The 26,141-nt window shown below is 44.0% G+C and overlaps 1 protein-coding gene across 8 annotated transcripts in view; it reads left to right on the forward strand.

Annotated features, from left to right (window-relative positions):
- LOC129835211 (neurexin-2-like) overlaps positions 1 to 26,141 on the forward strand; it is a 616,507-nt gene that overhangs the window by 259,746 nt on the left and 330,620 nt on the right. For 6 of the 8 annotated variants that reach the window (XM_055900712.1, XM_055900716.1, XM_055900714.1 and 3 more), the window contains exon 4: positions 14,708 to 14,737. The exons of the other annotated variants lie outside the window; for them this stretch is intronic. In XM_055900712.1, coding sequence (XP_055756687.1) covers positions 14,708 to 14,737 — 30 coding nt within the window. The remainder of the gene's footprint in view (positions 1 to 14,707; positions 14,738 to 26,141) is intronic. 8 annotated transcript variants of the gene reach the window in all.

The following is a 26,141-nucleotide window of genomic DNA, read 5'->3' on the forward strand; positions in this document are numbered from 1 at the left end:
TGGGCTACAATACCAGCTACAAGCTAATTTAGCCATTTTTTTTTTGCCGCTGCTAGTAGCTTTTACCTTCTGCACAGACACCAGCCCTGTTATTAGCCTGGATATTACTCACCAATTTACCAGCATCGGACTGTCTCTCGACAACAACGCCGGATTCCTGCCGTAATCCCTGAGCCACTGCTTCTGATCCTCACAGCTAGCTTGCGGCTAGCGCAGCTAGCGCCACTGCCACGAAGCTAGCACCAGTTAGCAAACACAATTCTACAATTCACAACCTCTCTTTCGCCATCGCCATCTGGCTTGGATTCTCTGTCGACACGACCACGTCTGAGCAGACCCCCTCCGTCTGAGCAGACCACCCCCCGGGCTACTAACTTTAAACGCCGCGAGGCCTCCCTGCTCCATCTACGGCTGCCCCCTGGACACTATGATCACTTGGCTACATAGCTGATGCATGCTTGACTGTCCATTAATTCACGGTACTCCATTCTGTTTATTTGTGTTTTATCTGTCGGCTCTGTGCTTTAACTCAGGATCTGTGTGTAGTTAATCCGACCCTCTCTGCCTAGTCGTCGCCACTTTTACCTGTTGTTGCTGTGTTAGACTAGCACCCTGTTATTGCTGCTGTTATCTTACCTGTTGTTTTAGCTAGCTCTCCCAATCAAGACCTGCAATCACTTTATGCCTTATTGTATGTCTCTCTCAAATATCAATATGCCTTGCATACTGTTGTTCAGGCTAGTTTTCATTATCATTGTTTTGGTTTGCAATGGACCCTGTAGTTCCACTCTCCGTACCTCTGATACCCCCTTTGTCCCACCCCCCACACATGCGGTGACCTCACCCATTGAGACCAGCATGTCCAGAGATACAACCTCTCTTATCATCACCCAGTGCCTGGGCTTGCCTCCGCTGTACCCGCGCCCCTCCATACCCCTGTCTGCACATTATGCCCAGAATCTATTCTACCACGCCCATAAATCTGCTCCTTTTATTCTTTGTCCCCAACGCTCTAGGCGACCAGTTTTGATAGCCTTTAGCCGCACCCTCATCCTACTACTCCTCTGTTCCTCGGGTGATGTGGAGGTAAACCCAGGCCCTGCATGTCCCCAGTCACCCTCATTTGTTGACTTCTGCGATCGAAAAAGCCTTGGCCTCATGCATGTCAACATCAGAAGCCTCCTCCCTAAGTTTGCCTTACTCACCGCTTTAGCACACTCTGCCAATCCTGATGTCCTTGCCGTGTCCGAATCCTGGCTTAGGAAGGCCACCAAAAATTCTGAGATTTCCATACCCAACTATAACACTTTCCGTCAAGATAGAACTGCCAAAGGGGGAGGAGTTGCAATCTACTGCAGAGATAGCCTGCAAAGTTCTGTCATACTTTCCAGGTCTATGCCCAAACAGTTCGAACTTCTAATTTTAAAAATTAATCTCTCCAGAAATAAGTCTCTCACTGTTGCCGCCTGCTACCGACCCCCCTCAGCTCCCAGCTGTGCCCTGGACACCATCTGTGAATTGATCGCTCCCCATCTAGCTTCAGAGTTTGTTCTGTTAGGTGACCTAAACTGGGATATGCTTAACACCCCGGCAGTCCTACAATCCAAGCTTGATGCCCTCAATCTCACACAAATCATCAAGGAACCCACCAGGTACAACCCTAAATCCGTAAACATGGGCACCCTAATAGACATTATCCTGACCAACCTGCCCTCCAAATACACCTCTGCTGTCTTCAATCAAGATCTCAGCGATCACTGCCTCATTGCCTGTATCCGCCACGGGTCCGCGGTCAAACGACCACCCCTCATCACTGTCAAACGCTCCCTAAAACACTTCTGCGAGCAGGCCTTTCTAATCGACCTGGCCCGGGTACCCTGGAAGGATATTGACCTCATCCCGTCAGTTGAGGATGCCTGGTCATTCTTTAAATGTTACTTCCTCACCATATTAGACAAGCATGCTCCGTTCAAAAAATGCAGAACCAAGAACAGATATAGCCCTTGGTTCACTCCAGACCTGACTGCCCTCGACCAGCACAAAAACATCCTGTGGCGAACTGCAATAGCATCGAAGAGCCCCCGCGATATGCAACTGTTCAGGGAAGTCAGGAACCAATACACGCAGTCAGTCAGGAAAGCAAAGGCCAGCTTTTTCAAGCAGAAATTCGCATCCTGTAGCTCTAACTCCAAAAAGTTCTGGGATACTGTAAAGTCCATGGAGAACAAGAGCACCTCCTCCCAGCTGCCCACTGCACTGAGGCTAGGTAACATGGTCACCACCGATAAATCCGTGATAATCGAAGACTTCAACAAGCATTTCTCAATGGCTGGCCATGCCTTCCTCCTGGCGACTCCAACCTTGGCCAACAGCCCCGCCCCCCCCGCTGCTACTCGCCCAAGCCTCCCCAGCTTCTCCTTTACCCAAATCCAGATAGCAGATGTTCTGAAAGAGCTGGAAAACCTGGACCCATACAAATCAGCTGGGCTTGACAATCTGGACCCCCTATTTCTGAAACTGTCCGCCGCCATTGTCGCACCCCCTATTACCAGCCTGTTCAACCTCTCCTTCGTATCATCTGAGATCCCCAAGGATTGGAAAGCTGCCGCGGTCATCCCCCTCTTCAAAGGGGGAGACACCCTGGACCCAAACTGTTACAGACCTATATCCATCCTGCCCTGCCTATCTAAGGTCTTCGAAAGCCAAGTCAACAAACAGATCACTGACCATCTCGAATCCCACCGTACCTTCTCCGCTGTGCAATCCGGTTTCCGAGCCGGTCACGGGTGCACCTCAGCCACGCTCAAGGTACTAAACGACATCATAACCGCCATCGATAAAAGACATTACTGTGCAGCCGTCTTCATCGACCTGGCCAAGGCTTTCGACTCTGTCAATCACCATATTCTTATCGGCAGACTCAGTAGCCTCGGTTTTTCTAATGACTGCCTTGCCTGGTTCACCAACTACTTTGCAGACAGAGTTCAGTGTGTCAAATCGGAGGGCATGTTGTCCGGTCCTCTGGCAGTCTCTATGGGGGTACCACAGGGTTCAATTCTCGGGCCGACTCTTTTCTCTGTATACATCAATGATGTTGCTCTTGCTGCGGGCGATTCCCTGATCCACCTCTACGCAGACGACACCATTCTATATACTTCCGGCCCTTCCTTGGACACTGTGCTATCTAACCTCCAAACGAGCTTCAATGCCATACAACACTCCTTCCGTGGCCTCCAACTGCTCTTAAACGCTAGTAAAACCAAATGCATGCTTTTCAACCGTTCGCTGCCTGCACCCGCACGCCCGACTAGCATCACCACCCTGGACGGTTCCGACCTAGAATATGTGGACATCTATAAGTACCTAGGTGTCTGGCTAGACTGCAAACTCTCCTTCCAGACTCATATCAAACATCTCCAATCCAAAATCAAATCAAGAATCGGCTTTCTATTCCGCAACAAAGCCTCCTTCACTCACGCCGCCAAACTTACCCTAGTAAAACTGACTATCCTACCGATCCTCGACTTCGGCGATGTCATCTACAAAATAGCTTCCAACACTCTACTCAGCAAACTGGATGCAGTTTATCACAGTGCCATTCGTTTTGTTACTAAAGCACCTTATACGACCCACCACTGCGACCTGTATGCCCTAGTCGGCTGGCCCTCGCTACATGTTCGTCGTCAGACCCACTGGCTCCAGGTCATCTACAAGGCTATGCTAGGTAAAGTGCCGCCTTATCTCAGTTCACTGGTCACGATGGCTACACCCACCCGCAGCACGCGCTCCAGCAGGTGTATCTCACTGATCATCCCTAAAGCTAAAACCTCATTTGGACGCCTTTCCTTCCAGTTCTCTGCTGCCTGCGACTGGAACGAATTGCAAAAATCTCTGAAGTTGGAGACTTTTATCTCCCTCAACAACTTTAAAAATCTGCTATCCGAGCAGCTAACCGATCGCTGCAGCTGTACATAGTCCATCTGTAAACTACCCACCCAATTTACCTACCTCACCCCCCATACTGCTTTTATTTATTTACTTTTCTGCTCTTTTGCACACCAGTATCTCTTCTTGCACATGATCATCTGATGATTTATCACTCCAGTGTTAATCTGCTAAATTGTAATTATTCGATTTATTGCCTACCTCATGCCTTTTGCACACATTGTATATAGATTCTCTTTTTTTCTACCATGTTATTGACTTGTTTATTGTTTACTCCATGTGTAACTCTGTGTTGTCTGTTCACACTGCTATGCTTTATCTTGGCCAGGTCGCAGTTGCAAATGAGAACTTGTTCTCAACTAGCCTACCTGGTTAAATAAAGGTGAAATAAAAAAAATAAAAAATAAAAAATTTGGAAGACCCATTTGCGACCAAGCTTTAACTTCCTGACTGATGTCTTGAGATGTTGCTTCAATATATCCACATAATTATCCGTCCTCATGATGTCATCTATTTTGTGAAGTGCACCAGTCCTTCCTGCATCAAAGCACCCCCACAACATGATGCTGCCACCCCCGTGCTTCACGGTTGGAATGGTGTTCTTCGGCTTGCAAGCCTCCCCATTTTTCCTCCAAACATATGATGGTCATTATGGCCAAACAGTTATACTTTTTTTCAGACCAGGGGACATTTCTCCAAAAAGTACTATCTTTGTCCCCATGTGCAGTTGCAAACCGTAGTCTGGATTTTTTATGGTGGTTTTGGAGCAGTGGCTTCTTCCTTGCTGAGCGGCCTCTCAGGTTATGTCGATATAGGACTCGTTTTACTGTTGTACAGTCAACTTAGTGTATGTAGGCACAGTCAACTTAGTGTATGTAAACTTCTGACCCACTGGAATTTTGGTACAGTGAATTATAAGTGAAATAATTTGTCTGTAAACAATTGTTGGTAGAATTACTTTTGTCATGCACAAAACTATAATTTGAAATGTGTGGAGTGGTTGAAAAACTAGTTTTAATGACTCCAACCTAAGTGTATGTAAACTTCCGACTTCAACTGTGTATATACAGTGGGGAGAACAAGTATTTGATACACTGCCGATTTTGCAGGTTTTCCTACTTACAAAGCATGTAGAGGTCTGTAAGTTTTATCATTGGTACACTTCAACTGTGAGATACGGAATCTAAAACAAAAATCCAGAAAATCACATTGTATGATTTTTAAGTAATTAATTTGCATTTTATTGCATGACATAAGTATTTGATCACCTACCAACCAGTAAGAAGTCCGGCTCTCACAGACCTGTTAGTTTTTCTTTAAGAAGCCCTCCTGTTCTCCACTCATTACCTGTATTAACTGCAACTGTTTGAACTCGTTACCTGTATAAAAGACACCTGTCCACACACTCAATCAAACAGACTCCAACCTCTCCACAATGGCCAAGACCAGAGAGCTGTGTAAGGACATCAGGGATACAATTGTAGACCTGCACAAGGCTGGGATGGGCTACAGGACAATAGGCAAGCAGCTTGGTGAGAAGGCAACAACTGTTGGCGCAATTATTAGAAAATGGAAGAAGTTCAAGATGACGGTCAATCACCCTCGGTCTGGGGCTCCATGCAAGATTTCACCTCGTGGGGCATCAATTATCATGAGGAAGGTGGGGGATCAGCCCAGAACTACACGGCAGGACCTGGTCAATGACCTGAAGTGAGCTGGGACCACAGTCTCAAAGAAAACCATTAGTAACACACTACGCCGTCATGGATTAAAATCCTGCAGCGCACGCAAGGTCCCCCTGCTCAAGCCAGCGCATGTCCAGGCCCGTCTGAAGTTTGCCAATGACCATCTGGATGATCCAGAGGAGGAATGGGAGAAGATCATGTGGTCTGATGAGACAAACATAGAGCTTTTTGGTCTAAACTCCACTCGCCGTGTTTGGAGGAAGAAGAAGGATGAGTACAACCCCAAGAACACCATCCCAACCGTGAAGCATGGAGGTGGAAACATCATTCTTTGGGGATGCTTTTCTGCAAAGGGGACAGGACGACCTCATCGTATTGAGGGGAGGATGGATGGGGTCATGTATCTCGAGATCTTGGCCAATAACCTCCTTCCCTCAGTAAGAGCATTGAAGATGGGTCGTGGCTGGGTCTTCCAGCATGACAACGACCCGAAACACACAGCCAGGGCAACTAAGGAGTGGCTCCGTAAGAAGCATCTCAAGGTCCTGGAGTGGCCTAGCCAGTCTCCAGACCTGAACCCAATAGAAAATCTTTGGAGGGAGCTGAAAGTCCGTATTGCCCAGCGACAGCCCCGAAACCTGAAGGATCTGGAGAAGGTCTGTATGGAGGAGTGGGCCAAAATCCCTGCTGCAGTGTGTGCAAACATGGTCAAGAACTACAGGAAACGTATGATCTCTGTAATTGCAAACAAAGGTTTCTGTACCAAATATTAAGTTCTGCTTTTCTGATGTATCAAATACTTATGTCATGAAATAAAATGCAAATGAATTACTTAAAAATCATACAATGTGAATTTCTGGATTTTTGTTTTAGATTCCGTCTCTCACAGTTGAAATGTACCGATGTGTCACGTCCTGACCTTAGTTCCGTTTTTGTGTCTATATTTTAGTTTGGTCAGGGCGTGAGTTTGGGTGGGCAGTCTACATTCTTTTTTCTAGGTTGTTGTTTTTCTATGTGTTTGGCCTGGTGTGGTTCCCATTCAGAGTCAGCTGTTAATCGTTATCTCTGATTGGGAGCCATATTTAGGTAGCCTGTTTTCCATTGTGTGTTGTGGGTGATTGTTTCCTGTGTTAGTGTTTGTTTCACATTTCAGGACTGTTTCGGTTTTCGTTATCATTCACTTTGTTATTTTTGTATTTTGTCGTGTTCAGTTTTTATTAAACTATCATGGACACTTACCACGCTGCGTATTGGTCCCATCCTTCATACTCCTCGTCTGAAGAGGAGGAAAATCGTTACACTATGATAAAAATTACAGACCTCTACATGCTTTGTAAGTAGGAAAACCTGCAAAATCGGCAGTGTATCAAATACTTGTTCTCCCCACTGTGTATATATACAGTATATATATATATATATATATATACATACACTACAGTTCAAAAGTTTGTGGTCACTTAGAAATGTCCTTGTTTTTTAAAGAAAGGCAAATTTTTTGTCCATTAAAATAACATAAAATTGATCAGAAATACAGTGTAGCCATTGTTAATGTTGTAAATGACTACTGTAGCTGGAAACGGCAGATTTTTTATGGAATATCTACATAGGCGTACAGAGGCCCATTAACAGCAACCCTCACGCCTGTGTTCCAATGGCACGTTGTGTTAGTTAATCCAAGTTATCATTTTAAAAGGCTAATTGATCATTAGAAAACCATTTTGAAATTATGTTAGCACATCTGCAAACTGTTGTTCTGATTAAAGAACCAATAAAACTGGCCTTCTTTAGACTAGCTGAGTATCTGGAGCATCAGCATTTGTGGGTTCGATTACAGGCTCAGAATGGCCAGAAACAAAGACCTTTCTTCTGAAACTTGTCAGTCTATTCTTGTTCTGAGAAATGAAGGCTATTCCATGCGAGAAATTGACAAGAAACTGAATATCTCGTACAACGCGGTGTACTACTCCCTTCACAGAAAAGTGCAAACTGTCTCTTACCAGAATAGAAAGAGAAGTGGGAGGCCCCGGTGCACAACTGAGCAAGAGGACAAGTACATTAGAGTGTCTAATTTGAGAACCAGACACCTTACATGTCCTCAACTGGCAGCTTCATTAAATAGTACCCGCAAAACACCAGTCTCATCATCAACAGTGAAGAGGCGACTCCGGGATGCTGGCCTTCAAGGCAGAATTCCTCTGTTCAGTGCCTGCGTTCTTTTGTCCATCTTAATCTTTTCTTTTTATTGGCCAGTCTGAGATATGGCTTTTTACATTTAAATTCACCTACAGTATGTAATCACATTTACTACGAAGCACATACAAATCAATGTTAATCTTTTGATGTTTATTACAGCGTTGAAGACAAGGCGAGTCATTCCTGGAAACCCCTGAACAAAGAAGATTGCACTACATACAGTGGGGCAAAAAAGTATTTAGTCAGCCACCAATTGTGTAAGTTCTCCCACCTAGAAAGATGAGAGAGGCCTGTAATTTTCATCATAGGTACACTTCAACTATGACAGACAAAATTAGAAAAGAAAATCCAGAAAATCACATTGTAGGATTTTTTATGAATTTATTTGCAAATTATGGTGGAAAATAAGTATTTGGTCACCTACAAACAAGCAAGATTTCTGGCTCTCACAGACCTGTAACTTCTTCTTTAAGAGGCTCCTCTGTCCTCCACTCGTTACCTGTATTAATGGCACCTGTTTGAACTTGTTATCAGTATAAAAGACACCTGTCCACAACCTCAAACAGTCACACTCCAAACTCCACTATGGCCAAGACCAAAGAGCTGTCAAAGGACACCAGAAACAAAATTGTAGACCTGCACCAGGCTGGGAAGACTGAATCTGCAATAGGTAAGCAGCTTGGTTTGAAGAAATCAACTGTGGGAGCAATTATTAGGAAATGGAAGACATACAAGACCACTGATAATCTCCCTCGATCTGGGGCTCCACGCAAGATCTCACCCCGTGGGGTCAAAATGATGACAAGAACGGTGAGCAAAAATCCCAGAACCACACGGGGGGACCTAGTGAATGACCTGCAGAGAGCTGGGACCAAAGTAACAAAGCCTACCATCAGTAACACACTACGCCGCCAGGGACTCAAATCCTGCAGTGCCAGACGTGTCCCCCTGCTTAAGCCAGTACATGTCCAGGCCCGTCTGAAGTTTGCTAGAGAGCATTTGGATGATCCAGATGAAGATTGGGAGAATGTCATATGGTCAGATGAAACCAAAATAGAACTTTTTGGTAAAAACTCAACTCGTCGTGTTTGGAGGACAAAGAATGCTGAGTTGCATCCAAAGAACACCATACCTACTGTGAAGCATGGGGGTGGAAACATCATGCTTTGGGGCTGTTTTTCTGCAACGGGACCAGGACGACCGTGTAAAGGAAAGAATGAATGGGGCCATGTATCGTGAGATTTTGAGTGAAAACCTCCTTCCATCAGCAAGGGCATTGAAGATGAAACGTGGCTGGGTCTTTCAGCATGACAATGATCCCAAACACACCGCATCGGGCAACGAAGGCGTGGCTTCGTAAGAAGCATTTCAAGGTCCTGGAGTGGCCTAGCCAGTCTCCAGATCTCAACCCCATAGAAAATCTTTGGAGGGAGTTGAAAGTCCATATTGCCCAGCAACAGCCCCAAAACATCACTGCTCTAGAGGAGATCTGCATGGAGGAATGGGCCAAAATACCAGCAACAGTGTGTGAAAACCTTGTGAAGACTTACAGAAAACATTTGACCTCTGTCATTGCCAACAAAGGGTATATAACAAAGTATTGAGATAAACTTTTGTTATTGACCAAATACTTATTTTCCACCATAATTTGCAAATAAATTCATTAAAAATCCTACAATGTGATTTTCTGGATTTTCTAATTTTGTCTGTCATAGTTGAAGTGTACCTATGATAAAAATTACAGGCCTCTCTCATCTTTTTAAGTGGGAGAACTTGCACAATTGGTGGCTGACTAAATACTTTTTTGCCCCACTGTATGAAAGAGACGATTGTGCCGCATGTGGGTCGCCTTGCCATTCATCCAGGCATCAGTGGCATGTTAGAAATCGAGTAATAGAATCAGCAAGGGAGTCTTCTCGAGCTCTCTGTTGTAGCTGTGATCACATGCTAGCAGCTAGCCACAGTGGAACAGTTTGATGAATGACCTATGCCAGTCCTGTTTTTGCGTTTAATTTGATGTTGGAGCCTCAGTTTTAACACGTGTTTCATCCTCTTTGATAACCTTTTGATATCGCGCACGCCCCACTTGAATAATTAATTTGGCTCGCCAAGAGGAGGAGAGCAGCGAGCATCAATCCATCACCATCCCTTGCTCTCGGCCATCCTATGATACTTTCTCTCTAACCTCGGCTTTCCCCTGCTACAGCAAAGTGTTTTAAATTCCACTCGAGTTTCGATAGTCATTACTCGAGCTGTAAAACACAGCATGCATTATTCAATGAGACTTTTCTCCCGACGTCTTTTCAACAAATGTTTTTACAAATTTCCGGAGCGTGTGTTTTTGTGGCCCTTACGCAGCCACACTAGCATCGTTTCATGATCTAATATAGCTACGAGGATTGTTCTGCGAAAGTAAATGTTCCGAGGCATTATAAAGACATGACATGTTGCAGTGTAAATGGTACTGGAAACTGAAAGTACACGGTCTCATGTAATAACATGTATAACATGTTATTACGAAGCACTAACCTATTATTCACATGTTTATGGCACATTGGCAAAATGTCTTGCTTGGTGATTTCTGTTGCCCTTCACCACGTTGTCTACCAAAACATATGACATCAATATCAATCTTTTGGAGATAAATTCAACCAAAGCTCCTCACCCAACCAATTAGAGCGATCCTTTCTGCACCACCCGTTATTCCAGTGGGTATGTGTGTATGCTAGTGTGACATATGTTGTGGGTGTATGTATAGGGATGTGGCCATATGCTTGCCGGACCTCCATGGAGGATGGTAGTGTTTTTTTATGCCTTCACAGCCCCACTGGGGTCTCCACAGCCAACGTACTCCTCTGTCCGAGTTAGACTATTGTTCCCACTGATGGACATGTGATGGAGGAGAGAACCGACTGATGATGACTCTAATCGTTCTCTGTCCACTTCGTGTGTGCTTTACCTCCGTCTTCTGTCCCCCTCCACATCTGTTCCCCATGTAAGTGATGGAAGGACCACGTGTGTTGTTAGGTAAACATGGTGCACGAATGACGTCTGACAAGGTCGTTGAAGAGCACACCTGTCGGAGATGGTTATACCATTCCTGTATTGGCGAGGCTGGGTTACGGTGTCCATTTTAGGACATTCCTACTCCGGATGACATAACCATACTGTTGACGGCTGCAGGGTTAAATTTAGATGTTCATAGTGAATTTCCTGCAATCATCAAACATGCTAATGTATTCTATGAATGTATTTCTTTGTATCCCCTCACTATTTTTGTCCTCGATTTAAAAGAATCCATTTTGGTGGGGTTGTTTACAACCCAGGGCCCTTGATGGAGTGCTGGGTAATTCTGAGTTAAATGCCCAACAGTGGAAATGTTTAGTAGGGATGGCTGGAAGCAGAGTAGGGTAGTGGAGGAGAGGAGGATGTGAGGAGGAGAGCAGACGGCAGCTGCAGCTGGCTGATTGAGAGATGGATGTGGAGCGAGGGAGAAAAGAGAAAGAGACAGGGGGAGAGACCGAGAGAGGGAAGGAGAGATTTCACGGTTGTACGTTTCCTCCTAATGACAGAATTATGACCCGTCTCCATCTGTCACTCAATCATCTCCAGCCAATCGTCAGCCGTCCCTGGTCGGCTCGGATTGCGTCAGGCATTCCCATCTGCACTCAAATCCCAATTAAGTGCGTAATCAAATTTTCAGATTTCGGGGTAAATTATAGGTCTCAGGCTAAGTTTTTATTTTCATTATGCTTTCAATGTGTTTAGTGGCAGTAATTCGATTTGTGTATGAAGGTGTATTTCCAATGCAATCGTATGGCTTTCCTATGAGTTGAATTACTGTAGTTATGGTCAGGCCTTATTGTCTGTTTCCTCAGAGAGGCCTACAATGCCTTTCACATAGGCTGTTTGGCTGGGAGATAGAACTGGGCGATATGGACAAAAATGCATATCACGATAAATTGCCTGTATTGATAAGATAAAGATAATAGAACGATACATTTGTAATATTAATGTGCACCACCGTTTATACTACTACTAGTTTGATAGTTGTAGCCATCAATTGTCGCAATAACAATCACCCATATTATTAATTTATTTTCCTACATCACATTTCTCTAGGATAGGCTACTTATCGTAATGAATGATATCAGCAGAACGCTTGAGATAAGTGATCGGTATGGTCGGTGTCGATCATTTTTGGTTTATCGTCCCAGCTTGAGGGAGGCAAGTGTGAAAGTGAACAGGTGGTCTCTTGATATGTTTGGGCCAGAACGTCTTTCTCCCTCTCTCTGTCTGTGTCATATGCTGAAACATGTTGAAGCCTCTTCATATCCCGCTCAGGATCTGGCTCTGTGTTAGTCTGACACCCCTTTTGCCTCTGCCAAGCGAAAATATTTTGTGTGACGTGCGCGCGCACACACACACACACACACACACACACACACACACACACACACACACACACACACACACACACACACACACACACACACACACACACACACACACACACACACACACACACACACACACACACACACACACACACACACACACACACACACACACACACACACACATACACACACACAATGTCTCCCTATGTTATTTTTTAAGTGTTTCACCCTCTTGTACCTCTCATTATTGAATTGCAGCTTCCTCTCCCATCACGCCTGTGCCTTTCTCTTTTGTGCAAAGATGCAAACGGGGCCAGCTGTGTGGCAAACAGCTGTGCGCCTCACCCCTCGCCACCCTCCTACTTCCAGCGCTCCTCCTCTCCTCACACTTCAAGATATTTATAATGTTGCCTCTGCTCCAGCGCGCGGTCTTGGAGAGAGGGAGGGGGAGAAGAAGGGAGAGAGAACCCGGGGGATGAGATGATTTGGTATGCACCATCAGCACAGGCCTGTTTCTTTGGGCTGCCTTATCTGTCTAATGGATTATGGGTAGAGGAACAAAACGGGGAGGGAGGATGATTGGACTCTCTCTATATAGGGGCCAGCAGGAATTAGCCCAAATAGATCAATTGAACATGCACTACATTCCTGTTCCTTAATCACAGTCACTATTCAAAGACAGGACAATAGAGAATGCTGTGGTACTTGGGAGTCACTGTATTTACAATCCTGTGTTAGCTATTGGTCTGTTGTAAGGTGGGTGCTCGGGGCGATGTTGTTTGACGTTATAGTTTTTTGTGGCGTAACCATTCTATCAATGATATCTGGATGTAGGATATCTCTTACAAATATCCTACCCGGTGATATGTTGCCTGAAACCAAGATTACCAGAGAGAACAAATCAAAATGCAATGTTTACCAATGCTGTTGAGATAAATGGCTGTTGACCCCATTGCTATTGTCATCGATGCGGCCCAGAAATTACGTCTTGTTCAAGACATATATATTTTTTCCAGCAGGGTGCCTTCTTGACAATACCTTGAGGTTGAAAAACACAGTTGGTACTTCTCAGAATATTCTGTGTACTTCTCAATTGTTCTTAGACTACCTGAAGGTTGGGCCAATCAAAACGTCCTATTATGTGTGTATCGCTCAGGTCAGAGAAAGCTTTTTCTTTGCATATGTGTTTGTATTACATCTAGGTGTTCACATTCCTGGAAATCTGTTGCCTTGCAATGTTGTCATTGTGATAGGTAGAACATATTACATGTTACCCATTTTGTTATCAGACATGTTTTATTTATGGGCAATATATACAGTAGTAGTTTGACTAAAGAATTGCTATTCAACCATTCACAAGTTGCAAATAGTGTGGCCAAAGAGTCTCATCAAGGCTCTTTTGTTTGTGTAGTGGTTTTCTGATTTCCAGTTGTTTCCAGTTGGTCTGGTCTGACTGAAGTGACTTCGTCAGCACTAGGGATGTACTGTATTGCTGGGAGGTGATGCCGGATTTCCATAGTCATTATTGAGTTCCGGTGTAACAGTGTGGTTGACATCATTTGACCCCAAAACTGTGGAGCCCCTTGAAATGATTGGAATCGAATTTATTTGTCCCCTGATTCCACCAACATTCTATTTGGATGTTTGCCGAGGCTATATCAGGGCTGTTAACACGGTGTAGTATCTGTGCTGTAAACATTTACTGTATCTGTGTCAGTATATATAGTCTTCGACTCTGGGCTGTTCCTGTGTTTTACTGCTTATCTTTGACCCTTTCTTTTAGAGACCTTGGATCTCTAAGAGCAGTACAGATTTATACCGTATAGAATTCAGTTGAAACTTGTCGCTGCCAAACAGTTAATATGTGTGTGTTCCATAAGTACTTCAGAGAAAAAAAAAGCATTTGTGTGCGCAATGACCTTCGGGGGTTGCACCAAATGAAATGCTTTTTTTTTTCTACCCCCCCACACCTTCACTCAAGAAGTGTTTGCTTATTTTTTCGTTATCCTCTCTCTCTCGCTCTCTCTTTCTCTCTTTCTCTCGCTCTCTCTCTCTCTCTCTCTCTCTCTCGCTCTCTCGCTCTCTCTTTCTCTCTTTCTCTCGCTCTCTCTCTCTCTTTCGCTCTCTCTCTTTCGCTCTCTCTCTCTCGCTCTCTCTTTCTCTCGCTCTCTCTCTCTCTCTCTCTCTCTCTCTCTCTCTCTCTCTCTCTTTCTCTCTTTCTCTCGCTCTCTCTATCTCGCTCTCTCTCTTTCGCTCTCTTTCTCTCGCTCTCTTGCTCTCTCTCTCTCTCTCTCTCTTTCTCTCTCTCTTTCTCTCTCTCTCTCTCTCTCTTACCTTTGAGTTGAATCTCTGACATCCGAGTCTGCCCCAGGATGTCTGTCACAAACTGCAGTCCAACGTTGTGACAATGCTTTTTTTCCTCCCGTTGCCTTTTATGACCTTCTTTTTTCCTTTCTTTTCTTTTTTTCTGTTCTTTCCTTCAAGGTCTGGCGCACCTGACGTTAAGCAACCAAGGTATGGGTTCATTCCTTTTTTTGGTTCTTTTTAGAGGGGGAAAAAAAACTCCTCTCTGCCCAATCTCCTCCTCTTCCTCACTCCTCAGCTTTCCTCACCCTCCCTCGTTCCCGACCTCCATTTTCTTTAACCCGTCTTCCTAGCCCATCTCCCTATCCCTGGCACCCCCCAATTCTCTCACCCTCCTTCCCTCCACACTTCTCTCTGTTTTGGTTGTGCTTCCTGCCATGTCCTTCCTTGTGCTCTCTGTGCCTCCACACTGTCCGTCCCACCCTTGTCCTGTCCTTCTGGCTCACCTGGAACCACCTCTGACCTACGCCCTCCCGGGCTGCAGGTAACGCTTTTCTGTTCTCCCTTTTGCTTGGGTTTTCAAAAAGTGTCTGCAGGAAAATGTTGGTCAAGTGAAATGTTAATTGTATGTTATCCTTCTTACTAATGCAACACGGTTGTTGTTGAATGACACAGAGTTTCCTATCACCACTCTGCTGTCATTCTCATTGTTTGGCACCCTGATCTGTTCTGATGAGGTTTTAAGGTTCTTCAGAGACAGATTGCTAGCTTTTTGATATAGCAATGAAATGTATCCCTGGAAAGAATGTTTTGTGAATTATGTATGAAGAAAAATGTCTTGAAAAGCCTTGAGATTGAACTGTGCTGCTATGTACATGTTACGGTCTCCAATGAAACTGTTTTAATGTGCTTCTCTGACTTCACATTTCACCATAGCTTTACTATCAACCAAGACACGAGCAAAACACACCTGATCCTAAACTCTATCCTTCATTCCACTACATCCCTCAGAGTGTTTCTCTCTTCACACAGACAACCTTTATGTGCCTTGTTTATCCACACACTGGGTTGCACTGTGGCCTCCTGATGTGAACCACCCAGAAATGGTGGAAGAGGGAAAGTTCATGGGCGAGTGATATAGCCAGGCAGGGATCGTCTGGGGATCGAACTGACCTTTACCAGAAGGGGGAGAACAGTCTGGCTCTTATCGACTCTCATCCCTCTCCCACCTCGACCCCCATCACTGATGCACTGGGATCTGACTAGGATGTCTGAATCACCCTCTCCTGGGCTGCATTTCAAAACTCTTTCCTCGATTCTTTGCATCTTCTCTGAATCCCATTTTGATCCAATGCTCTCCTCTCCTCTGACATTTGAGATGGAGAGAGGATGCGAGGAAATCGAGGAAAGACTTCACCCCTGATCTCTTTAAACACGTACAGGTTCAAACACCTGTGCCGAACCCCTTAAATGTCTTTAACACCTCCCTTTAATTAACTCTACGAGATCGGTGTCCCCCCTGTGGGACGGTTGAGCTAACGTAGACTAATGTGATTAGCGTGAGGTTATAAGTAACAAGAACATTTCCCAGGACATAGGCTTATCTGATATGGGTAGAAAGCTTACATTCTTGTTAATCTAACTGCACTGTCCAATTTACATTAATTATTGCAGTGAAATAATACCATGCTATTGTTTGAGGAAAGTGCACAGTTATGAACTTAAAAATGTATCAATTAACCAATTAGGCACATTTGGGCAGACTTGATGCAAAATTTTGAACAGAAATGCAATGGTTCACTGGATAAGTCTAAAACTTTGCACATACACTGCTACCATCTAGTGGCCAAAATCTAAATGGCACCTATAACCTAGAATAATACATTATGGCCTTTCTCTTGCATTTCAAAGATGATGAAAAGAAATATGCATGTTTTTTTATTTTGTATTAACTTTTACCAGATCTAAAGTGCTATATTCTCCTACATTAATTTCACATTTCCACAAACTTTAAAGTGTTTCCTTTCAAATGGTATCAATAATATGCATATCCTTGCTTCAGGTCCTGAGCTACAGGCAGTTCGATTTGGGTATGTCATTTTAGTAGAACATTTTTAAAAAAGGGTCAGATCCTTAAGAGTTTTTAAAGACTCCTTAGCACCCTTAAAACCTCTACCGCTTCTCTCTCCCGGATCCGGGATCCTCCTCATCATAAAGCTGACTAGCATAGCCTAGCCTAACGGGACAGGGATATCATATAATATAATTTTCATGAAATCACAAGTCCAATACAGCAAATGAAAGATAAACATCTTGTGAATCCAGCCATAATTTCAGATTTTTAAAATGTTTTACAGCGAAAACACAATATGTATTTCTATTAGCTAACCACAATAGCCAAACACACAAACGCATATTTTCACCATGTTTCCACCGCATAGGTAGCTTTCACAAAACCGACAAAATAGAGATAAAATTAGTCACTAACCAAGAAATAACTTCATCAGATGACAGTCTTATAACATGTTATACAATACATTTATGTTTTTTTCGAAAATGTGCATATTTGAGGTATAAATCATAGTTTTACATTGCAGCCACCATCAAAAATAGCACCAAAGCAGCCAGAATAATTACAGAGAGCAACGTGAAATACATAAATACTCATCATAAAACATTTATGAAAAATACATGGTGTACAGCAAATGAAAGATAAACATCTTGTGAATCCAGCCAATATTTCAGATTTTTTAAGTGTTTTACAGCGAAAACACAATATAGAATTATATTAGCTTACCAAAATAGCCAAACACACAAACGCATTTATTCACCGCAAAGGTAGCTTTCGCAAAAACCAGCAAAAGATATAAAATGAATCACTAACCTTGAACAAATTCATCAGATGACAGTCTTATAACATTATGTTATACAATACAATTATGTTTTGTTCGAAAATGTGCATATTTATAGCTACAAATCCTGGTTATACATTGTGAATACGTAGCATCGATTCACCAGAATCTCCGGAGATATTTTGGACACTCACCTAATCTGACCAAAGAACTCATCATAAACTTGACATAAAAATACTTGTTGTATGGCAAATGAAAGATACACTGGTTCTTAATGCAACCGCTGTGTTAGATTTTTAAAAATAACTTTACCATAACATACAGCTTGCGTTATTGTGAGACAGCGCTCACCAAAACGGCGGAGAATAGGAGTCAACATTTTACACAGAAATACGAAATAACATCATAAATGTTTTCTTACTTTTGCTGAGCTTCCATCAGAATGTTGTACAAGGAGTCCTTGGTCCAGAATAAATCGTTGTTTGGTTTTAGAATGTCCATTTCTTCTGTCGAATTCGCGCCACAATGCTAGCCAAGGTTGCTACCATTCCCATCCTCTCTTGACGCAAAGAACGGAAAACTCCAAAAGTCCCAATAAACGTTGAATAAACTGATAAAACTCGGTTGAAAAAACCTACTTTATGATGTTATTATCATATGTATCAAATAAAATCAGAGCCGGAGATATTCGCCGTGTAAACCGAACGCTTTTCAGAAGACAATGTCGAGCTCCGCCGCCGCCTTCGAAGACAAAGAAAATTCCGGACCTGTCACTCCAAAAGCTCTTGTTCGGCCTCAGATCAAGCTAGACACCCCATTCCACTTTCCACTGCCTGTTGACATCTAGTGGAAGGCGTATGAAGTGCATGCATATCGATAAATAAAAGCCAGTTGAATAGGCAGGCCCTGAAACAGAGCCTCGTTTTCAGATTTTTCACTTCCTGTATGGAAGTTTGCTGCAAAATGAGTTCTGTTTTACTCACAGATATAATTCAAACAGTTTTAGAAACTTCTGAGTGTTTTCTATCCAATAGTAATAATAATATGCATATTGTATGATCTAGAAAAGAGTACGAGGCCGTTTCATTTGGGCACGATTTTTTCCAAAGTGAAAACAGCGCCCCCCTATTGACAAGAAGTTTTAAGTCTCCAACACCTCTCCTAGACTCCTCTAACTGCCTTACATGCGCCATTGACGACTTCTGATGGGCTAGCCGTCACTGGAGAGCCCTGTTGTGAACAAGAGCTCTGAGATCCCCCTCGGTCCGTAGGTCCTAGCCACCCATAATTAAAGTGGACATAGTGAAACCTCATTGTTCCTGTCGCTGGGTGACTCAACGACGGCACACCAATCGCTCCTCCAGACATCCGCTATGACCCCGCTGAATCAAAATCCTCTCATTTCTATACAGGTTCGTCTTCGCTCTGCCATGACATTTTCTCCCACGTTCCATCAATATGTAGGCCTATAGTGTGCCAGTCTTTCCCCCCCCCTCCAATAGCTTGTTTACTCGGTCCGTGTGGTGGTAATTGTTGGTATTAAGATTTACCCCAATCCCCCAATCCTTACCTAACCCCTCATGGCTACAGAGTGACCCAGGTGTTAGCGATTCCCGTTCGCTGTTTGGAGGATGGATTTGCATTTGTGTAACCCCTGACCCATAAGAGGAGCAGGAAACGTCTTATCCGTCGATGCTGCTGGGGAAATGGGGGGAGTACCGTAACAAATACTGCACATACCTGTTCAAATGGGAGACGGAACAGTCAAGAAGCTGAAAATAGATGGGATTTTGCTGCATGCACCACCAGAGCTTACTTGAATATGCACTGACTCTCTCTCTCCTCTCAAACACAAGGTAAAAAAAAGACAGAGAAAGGTATAAGTTTAAACAGTACTGATTTCGATTTAACCAAGCCACAGGCATTCTATTGAGGTCTAATGCATATTCCAAATAGGGAAATAAGAAAATGTCTCCTACTTTCATCTTTTTTACGCATAACTTATTGGGGAAATAGAAGGGTAGGGGGGATATTTCATGATACAACAAGGAAAAAAAGCTGATCAGACAAGCCTTGGTCTCCCTGTCCTTCGTATTGATTGGCTGTAGTTCAAATTAATACAGTGGTCGTCCCCCCGTGAACAAGCCACAGAAACATCTTTAAAGAACACAATCAATAAGCCTATTTGGCTCAGGAATAGAGCGCAACAGCTTCAGTGACTGACATGGTTTGCGATTGAAGGCTGAGACACTTTTGTCAGCGTCTTCAATTCGACAGTGACTGTGTGTGTGCACCTGTAAACGTGTGTATTTGTCTGCTTGTCCTTCTGCGCCTTGTAACATTTGTTCGGAGCAAATTGAAACGGCGTGTTGCCGTCACTGCGAGACCTTGGGACTAGACATTTCTATCTGACATTTTTGTCAAAAATGTGTCACAAACCGTATGATTGATCTTTCGATCGTTCTTCATGTGTTAGATTCTTGCAAAAGTAAAATTAAGTGAAACAAATGAAAACTAGAAAGTTCTCTCTGCATAAACCCATTTGTGCTTTGAATATAAGGTTCTATCTGCAATCCAATCAGAAGCCTGAACAAATACAGATGGACCAATCAGAACACGTCTTTTCCCCATCTCTCTCTAAGTATGTTCTAGGCTTTCCAGCAATAATGGCACTTTCACCGCAGTGGGCTAAATCAGGGTCACACAGAGTGTTTCTTGGTAGTCATAAACAAATCTACTTCGAAACAAAAGTATACACCTCACACACATGGTTATGGGCTTAAAAAAAGAAGACCCCTGTACCATGTCAGATATAGAGTTGAAATGTATTCCATGTTGAATAGCATCCCAATATTACACTTTATATACATCACAGAAGACTGAAATATAACAAAACTGTTGGACATAAAAACACCAGATTTTCAGCAAAAAAGAAAGAAAAGTATATTAATTATGAATAACATTCCATCCATGAGACCACTAGAGGGCACTTTGGTCATTCCACTGCAGGAACTACAGTATATGACGATAGTAATTTGTCTGATGATCATAATACAATACATTTCTGAATGTACACTGAGTATAACAAACACTAGGAACACCTTCCTAATATTCAGTTGCACCCCCCCCCCCCCCCTTTCGGTGGTGGACCATTCTTGATACACACAGGAAACTGTTGAGCGTGAAAAACCCAGCAGCATTGCAGTTCTTGACACAAACCGGTGTGCCTGGCACTTAGACCCATATCCCGTTCAAAGGCACTTTGTCTTGCCCATTCACCCTCTGAATGGCATACATTCACAATCCATGTCTCAATTGTCTCAAGGCTTAAAAATCCTTCTTTAACCAGTCTCCTCCCCTTCATCTACACTGATTGAAGTGGATTTAACAATAAGGGATCATAGCTTTCACCTGGATTCACCTGGTCAGTGTATATGTCAAGGAAAGAACAGGGGGTGTTAATGTGGTGTATGCATAATGTACTTGATGATGTCTTCTGACTCTATCTTGGTAAAATAGTGTTACTCTATCATTTATGTATTAAAATAGCTACAGTTTTCTTACAAACTGAACATGTCGATTCAGAAGTTTCAGATAGAACACGAGATTGACATTTTAAAGCCATAAGGTTCTGTCTGTGATTGCATCCCCCTAAAAAACGGATTTGCAAAAGTCTCAGGATTTTTTCACTGAAGTTATCTTTAAGGTAAAGACCTTAATGGGTTGTGGAAGAGAAATTCACTCAAAACAGTTCTGAGATCTGCGTTGTGAACTTTGATGCTCAACATCGCAGAACTATTTTCCCAAGGTCACGAGCGACTGTGCCCGTTGGTGGATCAGAGTGCAGGTGCTTTTCACCACCACCCCCGACCATTCCAGTCTGCAGAGCCAAGCGAGGAAAATCAATTCCTCGCTCTTTCACAAAACTTGTCCTTCCTAGAGATGAAGGGCAAAGCCTATGCCTCGACAGGCTGATCTCTATCCACCAAGGTAACTTGAGATCCAAGGCGATATTCAACGTTTGTCCTGATCCCCAGGACAACAGGAAATGCTTTCGAAACCGGCCATTAGGGGCAACGGTGAGAGCTATTACCATCAAGTAGACTTGTTAGGTTGTTGTGGATAGAGGCGTAAGCCTCTAGCTCTAAGGGTTGGGTGTTCAATCCCAGCACTAGGTGCAATTTTTTTTGTTTACTTGTTTTAACCCTTATCCCAAACCTTAACCCTTACCTTAATCATTCGGAATGAATGACCTAAAGTTAACCATCAAGTTGTTTAAGTTATAACCCTATCCCAAACCTTACCTTAACCATTCAGATTTAATGCTTAAACTTAACCGTCGAAATGTGACAAACGTTGAACTGTCCCCCAGGCCTGTCACTGCTCCGCCACCATACTGAGACACACGCTCCCCATGCCTTCACACCGTGGCACAGGCCTCCAATACCAACACTAAATCTTCCCCCATAATAATACATATTAACACTGATCTAATTACAGTGGTGTAACAGTACATATTGTATCATACAGTATTTGGTTCCATAGCGTCATGACAAATTTAGTGTTCCACGTTTCATAAGAAAAACAAACTTAGGCCTAGTTGATTCAATGTCAGAGACTCCAAATAATGTGAAATAGGCCTTATATCTAACCAAACCACTGTTCATGTATTATTCAATGTTCTTCGTAGTTCAAAGTTTGCAAGTATTCTATCAAAATAGCCAGCAAATATAGAGCAATCTGCCAAAAGGAGAATACATGGCGTGTGTTCAATGGTATGTGAATTGAGGTGTATATTTTTTTATTTCTAAAACAAATATGCTCTTTTATTTCAATCAAATATGCTAATCTTTAACTATGTTCTTTAAAATGAGGCTAATGGCCTTTTTCATGTGTGGAAATTATAATACCAGGTCCCTAGTTCAGATTTTTAAAGCCTGACTGTTCAATTTCGGACCACATTATATACCAAAACTCTTTGGTTCCTAACCCATTCATTCACTATGGACCCCTATGAACTTCGAAGCGCTTATATGTAATTCGGAGCCTGAGGGATTCCTTACTTTAACAAACCAATTAATGGCTACGTCATCAAAAAAAAGCAAGGGCCTAATGAAACAATGTAGAACACTAATAGGCTTAAATCGCCAATTTTCCCAGCTCCTCAGATTTGGATTGCAAGCAACTTCAAACGGCGGTTGTTGAACCCAGTACGTGATTAGAGTTTTTCTCTTAGTCCCCAGAGCAGGTGTATTCAACTCTTACCCTATGAGGTCCAGAGCCTGTTGGTTTTCTGTTATATTCTTGATAATTAAAGTGTCCCAGGACTAAATCAGCCCCTGAGGGATTTTTTTTTTTAAAGCAGTGGAAATGGCTTTGAGGTCCAATTGAATATGAGGGCCCTAGAGGATGAACACGTACCGGGAGTCAGATTAACCAATCCCTGAGAGAGAATCTAGATTATCTGATGTCCTTGATGATACTTGGAGATCATTTAGGAAAGATCAAATCATATGTTATTTGGTCACATGCTTCGTAAACAACAGGTGTAGACGCCTTGTGGTCAGATGCCAAACAGTTGCCATATCAAGCGGTGATGCAGCCAGTCATGGGCGGACTGGGATAAACATTTAGGTCTGGCATTTTAGCCACACCAGCCAACATCACATCGCATCACAGCGCACGCACTACACAGTCTGGGTTTAAAAAAAACAAAACACGTACTGGGTTTAAAAAAACAAAAAAAGTATTCTCTGTAGTCACTGTTTCTCTGGCTTTTGCTTCTCTCTTGTTTGCTCTCGTTCCTCAACTTGACGATGGACCTGAGCATCATCATTATCCGGTTCACTGTCTGTGCTAGGCCTAGCATCATCTTATTTGTGAATGAATAAATACATGTATTAGACGATCATAGGGAACACACGTTATGAACTAATGTACAGTTTTTAAGTGTGTCTATATGTAAACATAATTAGGATTATTGTGTCATGTGTCATATGTGTCCTTCCCCCTTACCCTAGTGTTAATTACTATTACATATTAAGGTGCTGGCAGTACATCTATGTGTGTCTCTCTCGCTCTCTGTTTTCTTCCTACCTCCACTGCACTCGTCCCTGAGCTGTCCCTGCTAAGCCCAGCATCCTTTCTCACGGCACTGGTACCAGAAGACCACGGGACAACGTTGGCTGTACTAAGCCCAGCAACATTCTAGTTGTGAATGAATAAACACATTTAATAGATATAGCATGACAAAACACTGAATAAATGCCTAATAGGTTGGCTCATAATACCTTATAGAAGCCTAACTACTTATTTAGCAAATGAGTGCCTGGCTGTCATCAAATCAGAGTTGCTGTGTTACATAATACAGGAAGTAAATGTTGTAGGACGTCCACACGCCTCACAAGACTAGTCTGAAGGTAGCCGGGTACCAGTTTTTAAAAAATTAATGGAAGATTATATTAAGATTTTTTTGATACATTAAGCAGTCCTAAAATTCCAGATAAAATAGCACAATTATCCTTGGTATGACCATCTTAAAACAATTCCATATGTTAGCCTAGTAGACCCCCCCCACTCCCAGCATACTCTCTAAGAATTTTTTAATACTTAAACTTAACCGTTGAAATGTGACTTCTATCCCTCCCCCTGGACAAACGTTGAATACTGAAGTAAAACCCTGTCAAACCGTGAGGTCTTGTTGCTCTATCTCCCTGTCCCCCAGGCCTGTCACTGCTCCACCACCACACCGAGACACACGCCCCCCATGCAGTCACACTGACACTAAACCTAGCCCCAATAATAATACACATTAACACTGATCTAATTATAGTGGTGTCATACAGTGTTTGGTTCCTAAAATAAGAAAGAATACAGAATACAAGCCTAGTGGGTTGCCATTTACTCATAACACCTCAATACCTTATGGGTGGCAGGTAGCCTAGTGATTAAGAGGGTTGTGACAGTAACTGAAAGGTTGCTGGCTCAAATCCCTGAGCCGACTAGCTGAAACATCATTTAGCAAGGCACTTAACCCTAATTGCTCCTGTAAGTCGCTCTGGATAAGTGTCTGCTAAATGACAACATCAAAAAAGCCTAACTACTTACAGTTACTTAGCAAATTAGTGCCTGACTGTCATCAAATAAAAGTTTATTGGTCACATGCCCAGAGTACAGGATGTAAATGTTGCGGGGAAATGCTTACTCACAAGCTCTCCTCAAGTGCAATATTATCAGAACTCAGGATAAGACCCAGATGCAGACAGTTGTAACGGTTTTCTTCCATTGGTGAAGGAGAGGACCAAAATGCAGCGCGGCTAGTGTTCAACATATTTAATAAAGAATGTGTGAACACTACAAACAACAAAAACAATAAATGTGAAAACCGAAAACAGTCCTATCTGGTGCAGAACACAAACACAGAGACAGGAAACAATCACCCACAAAATAAGCCTCCTATATATGATTCTCAATCAGGGACAACGATTGACAGCTGCCTCTGATTGAGAAACATATTAGGCTGGACACAGAAACAGACAAACTAGACACACAACATAGAATTCCCACCCAGCTCACGTCCTGACCAACACTAAACAAGCAAAACACATAAGAACTCTGGTCAGGACGTTACAGTACCCCCCTCCTGAGGTGCGGACTCCGAACGCACCCCTAAAACTCAAGAGGAGGGTCTGGGTGGGCATCTGTCCGCGGTGGCGGCTCCGGCGCAGGACGAGGACACCACTCTACCACTGTCTTTGTCCCCCCCCTTAGCGTCCTTTGAGTGGCGACCCTCGCCCCCGACCCTGGTCTAGGAACCTTCACCAAGGCCCCCCCTAGATAGAGGAGATAGCTCAGGACAGAGAGGTAGCTCAGGACAGAGAGGTAGCTCAAGACAGAGAGGTAGCTCAAGACAGAGAGGTAGCTCAAGACAGCGAGGTAGCTCAAGACAGCGAGGTAGCTCAGGACAGAGAGGTAGCTCAGGACAGAGGGGCAACTCAGGACAGAATGGTCGCTCCGGACTAATGGCAGCTCCGGACTGAATGGCAGCTCCGGACTGAATGGCAGCTCCGGACTGAATGGCAGCTCCGGACTGAATGGCAGCTCCGGACTGAATGGCAGCTCCGGACTGAGTGGCAGCTCATGACTGGAGGGCAGCTCATGACTGGCGGGTGGCTCATGACTGGAGGGCGGCTCATGACTGGAAGGCGGCTCTGGCAGCTCCTGACTGGCTGGCGGCTCTGGCAGCTCCTGACTGGCTGGCGGCTCTGGCAGCTCCTGACTGGCTGGCGGCTCTGGCAGCTCCTGACTGGCTGGCGGCTCTGGCAGCTCCTGACTGGCTGGCGGCTCTGGCAGCTCCTGACTGACGGACGGCTCTAGCGGCTCCTGACTGACGGACGGCTCTAATGGCTCGGGACAGACGGGCGGCTCTGACGGCTCGGGACAGACGGGCGGCTCAGATGGCGCTGGGCAGACGGATGGCTCAGATGGCGCTGGGCAGACGGATGGCTCAGACGGCGCTGGACAGACGGATGGCTCAGACGGCGCTGGGCAGGCGGGCAGTGCAGGCGGCGTTGGACAGACGACCAACTCTGACCTGCTGAGGCGCACAGTAGGCCTGGTGCGTGGTGCCGGAACTGGTGGTACCGGACTGGAGACACGCACCTCAAGGCTAGTGCGGGGAGCAGGAACAGGGCACACTGGATTCTCAAAGCGCACTATAGGCCTGGTGCGTGGTGCCGGAACTGGTGGTACCGGACTGAGGG

The sequence above is a fragment of the Salvelinus fontinalis genome, chromosome 36 (assembly GCF_029448725.1).
Source record: "Salvelinus fontinalis isolate EN_2023a chromosome 36, ASM2944872v1, whole genome shotgun sequence".
Classification (NCBI taxonomy): domain Eukaryota; kingdom Metazoa; phylum Chordata; class Actinopteri; order Salmoniformes; family Salmonidae; genus Salvelinus; species Salvelinus fontinalis.